The sequence below is a fragment of the Equus przewalskii genome, chromosome 9 (genome assembly GCF_037783145.1).
Source record: "Equus przewalskii isolate Varuska chromosome 9, EquPr2, whole genome shotgun sequence".
Taxonomy (NCBI): domain Eukaryota; kingdom Metazoa; phylum Chordata; class Mammalia; order Perissodactyla; family Equidae; genus Equus; species Equus przewalskii.
This window is the reverse complement of record NC_091839.1, coordinates 27,585,074-27,597,181: the sequence shown is the minus strand read 5'-3', so window position 1 is coordinate 27,597,181 and position 12,108 is coordinate 27,585,074. Positions and strand designations below refer to the sequence as shown.

At 54.1% G+C, this 12,108-nt stretch overlaps 1 protein-coding gene across 3 annotated transcripts; it reads left to right on the top strand.

Moving 5' to 3' along the window:
* Positions 1-422: 422 nt before the first annotated feature.
* Positions 423-11,586, top strand: SLC27A5 (solute carrier family 27 member 5). Of its 3 annotated transcripts, XM_008544632.2 has the most exons (10): positions 444-1,276; positions 1,666-1,875; positions 2,266-2,424; positions 5,001-5,125; positions 6,219-6,413; positions 6,497-6,587; positions 7,201-7,399; positions 7,562-7,659; positions 7,818-7,948; positions 8,039-11,586. In XM_008544632.2, the coding sequence occupies exons 1-10, from the start codon at positions 559-561 to the stop codon at positions 8,213-8,215; spliced, it is 2,103 nt and encodes a 700-aa protein (XP_008542854.1). In that variant the 5' UTR covers positions 444-558; the 3' UTR covers positions 8,216-11,586. The 3 variants fall into 3 exon arrangements, with proteins under 3 accessions (XP_008542855.1, XP_008542856.1, XP_008542854.1); XM_008544633.2 differs by lacking the exon at positions 7,818-7,948 and having other exon boundaries at positions 423-1,276; positions 8,147-11,586; XM_008544634.2 differs by lacking the exon at positions 7,818-7,948 and having other exon boundaries at positions 423-1,276.
* Positions 11,587-12,108: the final 522 nt, after the last annotated feature.

Below are 12,108 nucleotides of genomic sequence, written 5' to 3'. Positions count from 1 at the left end.
TCTGAAGGCCATTTGGACTTAAAACTTGCTCTCCCTTGTTCTGATGGGCATGATTGTTGGCATTTCAGTTTTGGGGGGGCCTAGAGGGTCTTTGGAACAAGGGTGCCATGAGGGGATCTGAGCCTAAGGATACCTGCCCTGCCAGGCAAGTTCAGGGGGCAGGGGAGTGGCAGCTGGACCCTTGGGCTGCCCACTGGGCAGCTGGCCAGCAAGTGTCATGGGACCCCGCAGCAAGCAGTGCTTGCGGCGAGATTTCCCTTGCTATCCTGCTGGTTTTGCAGTTGGCCTGACTGGAACATCACCTTCCTGAGAGCAGGAGTTTCTGCCTGTTTCCCCAGTGCCTGGCCCACAGCCAGTGGTGACAGAGGCGGAGGGGCTGGAGCCACGCAGAGGACCAGGCAATGAGAAACAAACAGGTGGGGTGAAGGGCTGGGGGCAGAGTCCTGGGGCCAGAGCACTGCTAACATCTCTGGGCTACTGCCAGTGGGCGGGGCTGATGGGCTGCCCTGGGGGTCCAGAGTTCCAGGCCAGGTCACCCGGGGAAGAGGTGAGCATTCCATGGACATTTCTCAGGGCGAAGCAGGTGCAATGGGCGTCAGGCTGCGACTGGCCTTCTTGCTGTTGCTGCTGTTCCTGCTTCGAAGCCTGGGGCAGCCGGTATGGCCTGCAGCCATGGCCCTGGCACTGCGCTGGCTCCTAGAGGACTCCACCTGCTGTGTGCTGCTTGGCCTGGCCCTACTGGCTTGGCCCTGGCTTGGTCCCTGGATGCCCCACTGGCTGAGTCTGGGGACCGGGGCCCTCACACTGGCCCTGCTGCCCACACAGCTGCCCCCCGGCCTGCGCTGGCTGCCTGCTGATATGGCCTTTATCATCAGGATCCTCCGCCTGGGCCTGGACGTCAGGGCGCGTTTGAGCCGCCAGCCGCCCGACACTTTTGTGGATGCCTTTGAGCGGCAGGCACGAGCGCAGCCGGGTCACGCGGCCTTGGTGTGCACAGGGCCAGGGGACTGCTCAGTCACCTTTGGGGAGCTGGATGCCCGGGCCTGCCATGCGGCGTGGGCCCTGAAGGCCAAGCTGGGTGGCTCTGTGGGCCCGCATGCCCAGGAGACTGTTGCCCTTCTGATGCTGCCCTCCCAGGCCATTCCTGCCCTGGGCTTGTGGCTGGGGCTGGCCAAGCTGGGCTGCCCAGTGGCCTGGATCAATCCGCACGGCAGGAGGGCGCCCCTGGTGCACTCGGTGCTGAGCTCTGGGGCTCAGGTGCTGGTGGTGGACCCAGGTGAGGACCCAAGAGGCCAGCGGACGACAAAAGGGGGCAGGGACAGGAGCAGGGAACAGACAGAGGACCACTAGTCCAAGGGTCCTGGGGCTGGGCAAGGAGCTCCTTCCTCCCCACCCACCCTCACAGGCAATTAGAGTCAGAACTTAGTTGCTGGAAAGTAATTCTGAGAGCAGCAGAATTTGTTTTTTCCTTCACCATGGCTATTTCATTTCTTTTTGCCAAAAAATACTAATTTGGGGGTTCTTGACAGAGGAATGCAGAAGCTTCTCTGCTGGCTGCTTCCTCTGGCTGGCAGTGGGCTCTTCTCCATCTGTGGGTCTCAAGTCCTCTCTTGAGAACTTGAAGGTGGGCTTTGCCTCAGTTTCTCCTCTGAACCATCCTTGCAGACCTCCAGGAGAACCTGGAGGAGGTCCTTCCCGAGCTGCAGGCAGAGAACATCCGCTGCTTCTACCTCAGCCACTCCTCTCCCACGCAAGGGGTGGGGGCTCTGGTGGCTGCCCTTGAGGATGCACCTGCAGACCCCGTGCCTGCTGACGTGCGTGCTGGGATCACACCACGAAGCCCTGCCCTGTTCATCTACACCTCAGGGACCACTGGTGAGGGCGCCTGGCAGCCCTAGTCCCAACCTCTGAACTCTCCTGCTGACCTGACCCCAGGCCTGATCTGTGCCTCAAACTTGACCTCTGAAACCCTGCCCTTTGATTGTGACACCTGGCCTGAACTCTGACCCCCAATGTGATCTGAGTGGTCTGTGCCAGAACCCTGCCTCTGCTCAGTAAACAGCCACTGAAACCCTAACTGAACTTTGGAATTCAGCCTCTGAACTCCAAATCCAATTTGTCCTCCCTGAACCCACCCACAAATTCGCATACTTGACCCCCTTCTGAGAACCTCAAACCCCTGACCATGGAGACACACCCCTGTGTGCTGATCCCTCTTGTGCTGTCCTTTCACCACCACACCCTTCCCACTCCTTTGTTTCCTAGGGCTCCCGAAGCCAGCCATCCTCACACATGAGCGGTTGCTACAGATGTGCAGGATGCTGTCCTTGTCTGGGGTGAGAGCTGATGACGTAGTCTACACAGTCTTGCCTCTGTACCACGTGATGGGGCTTGTCATTGGAGTCCTCGGCTGCCTGGAACTCGGTAAGCCCTTCCCTGAGGACCCCTCCAACCCACAGGACCTCTAGACGGGATGTCAGAGTGGGGCTGTCAGGGTTAGAAGGTCCCATAGGTTACCCAGCTTCAGCCACCATCGACATTTTGCTGTACTTGTTTCATTTATCACTTCCTCCTCCGCTTCCACTTGTCTTTTTTACTCTCAGATCTTAATATAATTTTTTTTAAAGATTTTATTTTTCCTTTTTCTCCCCAAAGCACCCTGGTACATAGTTGTATATTTTAAGTTGTGGATATCTCTAGTTGTGGCATGTGGGATGCCGCCTCAGCATGGCTTGATGAGTGGTACCATGTCCGCACCCAGGATCTGAACCAGTGAAACCCTGGGCTGCCACAGGGGAGCATGTGAACTTAACCACTAGGCCGTGGGGCCACCCCCTAAATTTTTTTTTTATCATAGACAACTTCAGACATAGAAAAAAGTAAGCAAATAGTTTGATTATATCTAACATATCCTCACCCAGCCTCAACAATTGTTAACGTCCTGCCAATTTCACTTCATATGTACTCTCCTTTCTTTCTGGATTATTTTAGAACAAATCCTAGACACTCTGTCTTTCAGCTTGTAAATATTGCAGTAGGTATTTCTAACATATAAGAACTTAAAAACTATAAACCATAGTGATTGTCACATCTGACTAAATCAACAGTAGCTCTTTAATCATCTGATGTACACTTCATGTTCAAATTTCCCTAGTTCTCTAATTGTCTTTTTACAGTTAAAGTCTCCTTATTGTACTTGCTTGTTTGGTCTGTGCTCCTCTTTCCCCCAAATTTCCTGTCAGACTGGAAATTCCCTCTAGAGATGTTGTTAGATTCAGTTCAATTATTCAAGAACCTTGGTGGGGTGCATTGTGCTTCCTAATTCGTCACATTGGAGGCAGCTCATAACTGTTATCCTACCTTAGGGAGGCTAACATGAATTCAGAAGCTTTAATCGGAAAACTCCCTATCAACCCTCCCCCTGATTTTTATTTTTTAAAAGATTTCATTTTTCCTTTTTCTCCCCAAAGCCCCCTGGTACGTAGTTACATATTTTTTAGTTGTGGGTCCTTCTAGTTGTGGGATGTGGGATGCCGCCTCAGCATGGCTTGATGAGTGGTGCCATGTCCACACCCAGGATTTGAATTGGCGAAACCCTGGGCCGCCAAAGCAGAGTGTGCAAACTTAACCACTCGCCCCCGTCCCCCTGGTTTTACCAGCTCTTGAAGACCTTTCCAGAATCAGGCGTGTCATTAGGGGTTGCAAACAAAGCTGTCGCTTTCAAGGACTGGCATCTATTTTCACAGAGAGGGCTTTATATTTTACCTCTCTGCCAAAAATACAGCCTCAAAGAAGACAAACACTTGCTACCTCACCAAGCACATGAGTAACTGTCCCTTTGGGTGCAGGGATGATGATATTTAGCTTGTCAGGCTTTGTTGAGGATTAGGCTTGAGGTAGGGTGTGTACCTTCCATAGAGCCAGCTGTAGAGGAGGTAATCAGAAAAGGAGGGATCACTCTCCTGGGGTGATGTAGTGGCCCCTAAAATTTATTAATCCATGTGTCCATCCTTAAAAACATCTATATATCCATCCACCCATCTGTCAACTGAAATAAAGAGTCTGGGTAAAGGTTAATTAAAGGAGTCTATTTGATAATCAAGGTGAGGAATTCAAATCCCAGGACACAGTCCAACAGAGTATTCTGAGGAACTGCTCCGAAGTGTGTAAGTTTAAGTGCAGCTTATGTCTCTTTCACAAAACACTGCACATGCAGAGAAGAGGGAAAAAAACAACTTACAACTAGATTTCATATATGTCAAAAAAAGATAGGGTATATCTGTTTTTTCTGTAGATTATACATTAAAAGTAACACAAGCAAGAATTCCTTGGTTATGTATCAAATGAATTCAGAGATGCTGGCATTATCTATGTGTGGAGGGAGGCAAAAACCAGGGTCATTAATTATTCCCTCAGTCTCCAAGAAATGCAGCTGTGGATGTAGGAACTAGGTACACTTAATCTTTTCATGTTGCTGCTGTCTCCAGTTGGTGCCTTAAGTCAGGTGTGGGGTTGCAAAGTCATTTGACACAGGCTGACGATGGCCTGCACAGCTGCTTCATGGAACAGCATGGATTTTATTGTACTGACTTAAAGCCTATGCAGTTTGCTTGCTAGATCGCCTGTTAGATCAGAGAGAGGGGTCCCAAAAATCTGTCCACACATCCATCCATCCATCCATTCATCCACCTTTCTATCCATCTACCCAGCAAGACATTCATAAAACATTTATCATAATCAAGAAAGATTAATATTCACAGCCCTTATTTAGCAGTGCTCACTTTGTAGCAGGCACCGAGCTTTCCACACATTCTGGAGACAAGATTTGACCCTAGGTCAGCCTATGCTCTTCTAATGGGGGCAGTCCTGGCTGGGCCAGGGACACAGAGATGAGCCCAATATCATCCTGTACTTCAGGGGGCCATAGTTAGGTGATCAAAGCAGTTTCTCACATTGATTTGGAAGCATGACCTAAAACTCTTTCCTCTCCTCCCTCCCAGGAGTGACCTGTGTCCTGGCCCCTAAGTTCTCTGCCTCCTGCTTCTGGGATGACTGTCGGCAGCATGGTGTGACTGTGATCCATTATGTGGGCGAGGTCCTGCGGTACCTGTGTAACACTCCCCAGGTGAGGTGCTAAGATTAGGGCTCCATGGTGAACACCCCAGGTAAAGGTCTCAGGTAGATTCAGGTACAAGACTCAGGCAACGTCCCTCAGGTAAAACACCCCTGGCAAAAGCCACAGATAATGAGTCCCACACAAGGTTTCTTTTTTTTTTTTTTTTTGAGGAAGATTAGCCCTGAGCCAACTACTGCCAATCCTCTTTTTGCTGAGGAAGACTGGCCCTGAGCTAACATCCATGCCCATCTTCCTCTACTTTATACATGGGATGCCTACCACAGCATGGCTTTTTGCCAAGCAGTGCCGTGTCCGCACCCGGGATCCCAACTGGCGAAGCCCGGGCCACCGAGAAGTGGAATGTGTGAACTTAACCGCTGCGCCAGCGGGCCAGCCCCATCCACAGAAGGTTTCCAGTCATGGCTCCTTCGATGATCAGCTGTGCTACCTTGGGCAGGTGATTTCACCTCCCTCAGCCACAGTGTCCTCATTTGGAAAACGAGGACAATACCTCAAGGAGGTATTGTGAGAATTAAACACCCGTAAAGTGCCTAAAACAGCGTATGGCTCAGGACAAACTCACTAGATGTGAGCTGACCTCATCCTTACAGAGCAGTGAGGTATGGACCCCCGGTGACTATCTCCAGGCAAGGTCCCCAGGTACCTCTCCAGATAAGACCTCTAGGTAACCCCTCAGGGAAAGGATCCAGCAAACTACCCCCAAGTAAGGCCCCAGGTAACTCCCCAGGATGAAGCTTCAAGTCACTCCCCAGGTTACCTCCAGGTAAATTCCTCACCCCCCACCCCAGGTAAAAGTTTCACGTAATTACCCCTATATAAGACCCCAGATATTTCCCCCAGGTAAGACCCAAGATGAGGCCTCCAGTCATCCTTAGGTATTGCTCCAGAAAAGGCCCCCAGGTAACTCCCCTGCAGGTAACCCTCCAGATACAGACTCCAGGTACTACTTGCAAGTAAGAACCCCGGGTACATCCTCTAGGTATAGGCCCCCATCACCTCGCAGGTATCTCCTCAGGTAAGGACCCAAGATAGCCCTCCCAGGTAAGGATTTCTCTTCGCCTTTCTTGGGATCTACCTGCAGCGACCAGAGGACCGGACACATACAGTGCGCCTGGCGATGGGCAATGGACTCCGGGCAGATGTGTGGGAGACTTTCCAGCAGCGCTTTGGCCCCATTCGGATCCTGGAAGCCTACGGCTCCACGGAAGGCAACGGTGGCTTTGTCAACTATCCAGGGCGCTGTGGGGCCTTGGGCAAGACAAGCTGCCTCCTTCGAGTGAGTGGGTTGGAAATGGCAGTGGCCCTGATTGAGGCTGAGCCCATAGGACCTCTGCTGACACCTCCTCACCCTCCATTCAGATGCTGTCCCCCTTTGAGCTGGTACAGTTCGACATGGAGGCCGAGGAGCCTGTGAGGGACCATCGGGGCTTCTGCATCCCTGTGGGGTCAGGTATTGTGGCTGGAAAATGTTTTCTGGGTGTGGGAAGGGTAGGGACCCTCAGTTTCCTCCTTGGCTAGAACAAGCTGCCCGAAGCTTTGAAGTCGGTGCCCAGTGGTGGTGTCTGCAGCCCTCACCCGTACCCTGAGTCCCCGGCCCATCTGTTGGCCGTCTGGGACCCTCAGCCTCAGCTCTACCTGGCTCCCCAGCCTCAGTCTCTTGCTCTGCGGGGTCTCTGGGTGTCCATCTGAGTTGTTCTCTCGAGCTTCTGCGGAAGTCTCATCCTCCTAGGCATCAGTCTCTTGTCCATACCATCCAGGGGCTTCTCTCCCGGGGCTTTGCAAGGTCCTGGCGGTCTCTCTTCCCACCACCATTTGTCTTTGCCCCTCGTCCATCCCTTGCCATCCTTTTCCTATTTCTGGTGGTCTCCCCGATGCCACCTTCTCGCTCGTGTCTCATTTTGTCTCCCTGCCTGGCTCTCATTTCTGATCTCCCTGTCTGTATCTCTGGGTCTCTGGCGGGGTCCCGGGTGACGAAGAGTCCACTATTGGAAACCTCCGGCTGGGGGCTGGCGGGCTCCTGAGGCCTGGTCCGTGGTTAATGCCCCAACTACCCCTACCCCCAGGGGAGGCGGGGCTCCTCTTGACCCAGGTGCTAGGCCGCCACCCTTTCCTGGGCTACCGTGGGCCCCGAGAGCAGTCGGAACGGAAGTTGGTGCGGAACGTGCGGCGCCCGAACGACGTTTACTACAACACGGGGGACGTCCTGGCCATGGACTGCGAAGGCTTCCTCTACTTCCGCGACCGCCTCGGGGACACCTTCCGGTAGGGGGCGGGGCCTCTCGGGGCGGGACCGGGGGGCGGGGCTTCTGGATCCTGAAGGGCCGGGGCGGGCCCTCGGCTCCCGCGGTGGGGGGGGAGGGGGGGCGAGAGGCGGGGCTTCCCCGTGCCGGGGCGTGGTCACGAGCGCCGGGTCCCATACCGCAGATGGAAGGGGGAGAACGTGTCCACGCGGGAGGTGGAGGGCGTGTTGGCCCTTGTTGACTTCCTGCAGGAGGTGAACGTCTACGGTGTGTCTGTGCCAGGTGCGGAGGGTTCACCTCATGGGTGGAGGGTTGTTGCCCGGTTTCACAGGTGGGGGAGCAGCTGGGGCACAGTCAGTGAGCAGAGCTGGGCCAGGCGAGAGGGTCAGCCCTGGGCACTGTGAGGTAGGCCGGCCCAGAGTGACCGCTGTGCTTCCCAGGGTGTGAGGGCAAGGTAGGCATGGCTGCCGTGCAGCTGGCCCCCGGCCAGAGCTTCGATGGGCAGAGGCTGTACCAGCACGTGCGTTCTTGGCTTCCTGCCTACGCTGCCCCCCATTTCGTCCGTATCCAGGTGAGCTCAGGGTGGCAGGAGTAGGTGGGTGGGAGGAGGGAGACCGAGGCCAGGGAGTCACCATCGGGGTTATGGTCTCTGTCCCTGCAGGACACCCTGGAGATCACGAGCACATTCAAACTGGTGAAGTCCCGCTTAGTACGTGAGGGCTTCAATGTGGGCGTCATTGCTGACCCCCTGTTTGTGCTGGACAATCAGGCGCAGGCTTTCCGGCCCCTGACACAGGACACGTATCAGGCTGTGTGCGAGGGAACCTGGAGACTCTGACCACCTGGCATTCCACATCTGGACATCCAAAGGGGCCGGGCTCAACGCTGACAACCACCCCCACTTGCAGTGTTACCTCCACCCGAGACGTGCACGAGATCTCATGAATCCCAGCCCGGCCGTATCCCCTGCACAGGGTGGGACAACACTGAGTCCAGGAGCAGAGTGAGAATAAACTTGGATGTACACAAATGTCTGTGCGGATGGAGAAACAAGCGAGGAGTGCAGGGCCCAGTGCCCTCCAGAAACTTTACTTCCCCATGCCTCCTCACCAAGGGCCTCAGCTAGCCTTGAGGAGTGTCTTGTCTGGGTAAGGCCAGGGGTGTGGGAGGCGCCAGCAGCCTCGCAGCCACTGCAGGGTGGAGAGATGAGAGCACCGACTCCATCTGTGGGTCTCTGTGGCCTCTGACGGGGCCGGCCCAGGCCAGCAGATGTGGATGTGGTCTGCAGCATGTGGAGAGAAGTGCAGTGATGGGCGATCTGACAAGGGCCGGAGGGCATTGAACTGAGAGGCAAGAGAGCAGGAAGTAACCAGGAGAGGAGCCTTCCTGGCACAGTGCACGTGTAAAGGCCCTGGGGCAATAGGGGTGGGGGAGCGGGTGAAGAGCCCTCTGCAAAATGGACTCCGCAGCGTCTTGGGGGCCATAAGTGCTCTCCGCGGTATCGTGGGAGCTGTGGGGAGGGGCGTGCAAGCGCTGGTCTTCGGGCAGTGGAGTCCGCATTGTGTCGGGGGCTTTAAATGCTGCCTGAACATTGTGAGATCTGCAGGCTAGGGGCAGAAGGAAGAAGGAGGGGGAGCCGCGAGCTCCGAGTCCTTTAGGGAGTGTAGTGTGCGCTGTCTCAGGGCTGGAAGGGCTTCCTGGGGCATTGTGGAGACGTAAAAGGAACGCGCGGGCGCCGAACCTCTGGGAAATGCAGTCTATTCCGTGTCCGGGGCTCTAAGTGCTGCTCAGTCGTTGTAGGACCCGCGGACGGGAAGCCTCAAGGAAGTGTGGTCCTTGTTGTCTCCAGGGCAGAAAGCGCTGCCTGGGCGTTACGGGTGTTGTAGGCAGGCACACGTGGTTGCAGAGACGGGGAAGCGCGGTCCGCACGCACTCAGGGTCCGGAAGTGTCTCTGGGGCATCGTGGGAGCTGTAGGCAGAGGCTAGCGGACGCTGAGGCCTCTGGGAAGTGTAGTCCGCGCAGGGCCCGGAAGTGCCCCCTGGGCACATCCGTAGGAGCTTTAGGCGAGGCGGCGGAAGCTGTAGTCCCTGGGGCCGGGCTGTGCCCCCGAGGTGGGGTGAGTGCCGGTTACTCTGCTGCGAGGGGATGGTACCCCCACGGCGTCCCTGGGCATTTTAGCGCCGGTTCGGCCATGGGAATCTCCGTCAGCGGTGGCGGCGGCCTGAGCACAGCTGACTGGCGCCGCAGGCCGTCCCTGGGATTGGCTTTCACAAAGTAGTCATTCTTGTTGTCACTCTCTGTTTCTCGGTCCAGGGGCTGAGGGAGCCCTATGAGCCTCCCATGAAACCGCAGCCCCTTCAATGCACCTGTAGGGGAGGAAGAACTATTCCTCTACCCTCTAGGTCCTTCTGCCTGATCTAAGAACTAAATTGACGTGAGGCAGAACAACAGGAGAAAACCAAAGTTTGATAACGTGTACATGGGAGAAACCCAAGAAAACTGAGCAACTCGCCAAAATGGCTGAAGCTGCTACCTTAAATACCATCTTCAGCTAAAGAGGAAGGAGGATGTTGGCGGTAGTGGTGTGGGTCTTGAGGCGGGCGGGGAGGCAATTCATATGGAGATGGAAAAGCAAATGTTTGGTAAACGAGTGTTTTCTTGGCCGTCTGTAAACAAGGGGATCCGGAAGAGATCTTTTGATAAACTGGCCCTTGCTAAAAGCCTCTGTCTACCACACCTAGAATTACCTATGATGATGGCCTGTCGCGGGGACAGGTCTTCTACCTAAAATTCTTTCAGGCAATTGGGGGAAGGTCAAAGTGTCTTTGAGTCTCTAGTTCTTGAAAATAAGCCAAAGAGACACATTTTGGGGTGGCAAATTCTTCTTTTTTTTTTTTTTTGAGGAAGATTAGCCCTGGGCTGACATCTGTGCCCATCTTCCTCTGCTTTACATGTGGGACGCCTGCCACAACGTGGCTTGACAAGCAGTGCCTGGGTCCACACCTGGGATCCAAACCGGTGAATCCTGGGCTGCTGAAGCAGAATGTGGGAACTTAACCACTGTGCCACCAGGCTGGCCCCCTGGGGCGGCAAATTTTGATTCCCCACACACCAGTGTGCACAGCTGGGCTTGGATCCGGGCCCGCTGCAGTCCAGTCCTCGTCCCTTGCACACAGTAGGTCATCAGGCTGGTTCACACGCCTCTTCCTTCTAGGAGTTGCCCTGCTTAGGAAAGGGGGCTGTGTGAACATAGCAGCAGAGGCCCAGGCTGTCCAGCCCTGCCCCCCCCCCGTGCACACAGTAGGTCCAATGTCATTTGACAGCTGGCACATAGCAGCAGAGGCTGGGCTTACCCCCGCCTTGAGGCTCATTTTCCTGCCCTGCACAGAGTAGGTCCTTGTTACCTTAAGGCCCTTGTACTCTCTGGGACCAGAGACCTGCCTGGAAGGGAGCTGCATGGATGAAGCAGCAGAGGCGGGAGCTGGCCACCCCCAGTGTGACCAAGTGCTCCTACCATGTTTTATAACCATTGCGCAAGACCTGCTTGACCCTGCTCTCCAGGCTTCCATGGGCTCCTTTGGCAAGCTGCCCAAGGTGCCAGCCTAAGCCAGTATATCCACTTCTCTTGCATGTACCATACTGTGAGTGGGTGTTAAGTTGTGGCTGTCCTCCTGATGAGGAACATTGCATTCCTGTTTGCCCACTCTGACCAGCGAGGCTATGTCACTGCATTTCTTACTAACAGACGAAGCTAGCATTTGTGATGTGAACAGAAAAAATTCACTCAATCAACAGAATACCATGGGCCAGAGATGCATGGGGGAGGGGTGCAGGGACATGTGCTGGACTCAAACCCGGTTCTTTGCATCCCAGAGCTTGCAGTGTGGTGTGAGAGGTGGCCACTTACATGCTGTGTGGCCTGGGGCAAGTCCCTAGAACCACCTGTCTACCCTGCATTGGTTTCCTTCATTTTAAAATGGGGCGGATGATTGTGCCCACCTTGAAAGTGATTGTGGAGATTAAACCAGAAGAGTGCTGGGGAAATTCCCCCAGAGGGTTACCTGTTGTCCCTGATATTGGCATCTTGGTTTTGGCTGTCAATGAGGGCCTGTTTCTTCATCTGCAGAGTGAGCATGTCCACCCCACCTTGAAGTGTCATTGGAAGGGATCGTTGTCAACAGCAACAGAAATAAAACTGTGCCTAAGAACCCTCATGACTCCCTTGGGGCCAGGCCAAGTCTGGTACTTCTCTCTTCACGGTCTGTCTCATCCTCATCGAGTCTCAGGGTGGGTTGTAGTGTTGTTGCCACTTTATGGTCAAGGAAACCCTGGTTGAGAGGTGCTTTAACCGTGAGTTATTTAGCCAACCCCGTCGTTGCAGGTGTCACATAGGGGCCATAGATGTTATAGAAAGATCTCACTGTGGATACACAAGTTTACAGGTTCACTAGCACTTTATACAAATCTTTGCCTCCCCAAGCCCCAGCCACCTTGGGGGCATTCACACATTTTGCTATTACATTGGCGAGAATTAAAACATAATTGTGTACTTCTCTCATTTTCCCCCTAGACTAGAAACTCGGTGAATTATTATTTATTGAATATATCACATGCATATTTTATTCTTATTTCATTCAGTTGATCTTTCTGTTTCTTCTTGTCCCACACTGCTCTAACTAGCATAGCTTTTAGTAATGTTTTAATATCCAATAAAGAATTCCTTCTCTTTA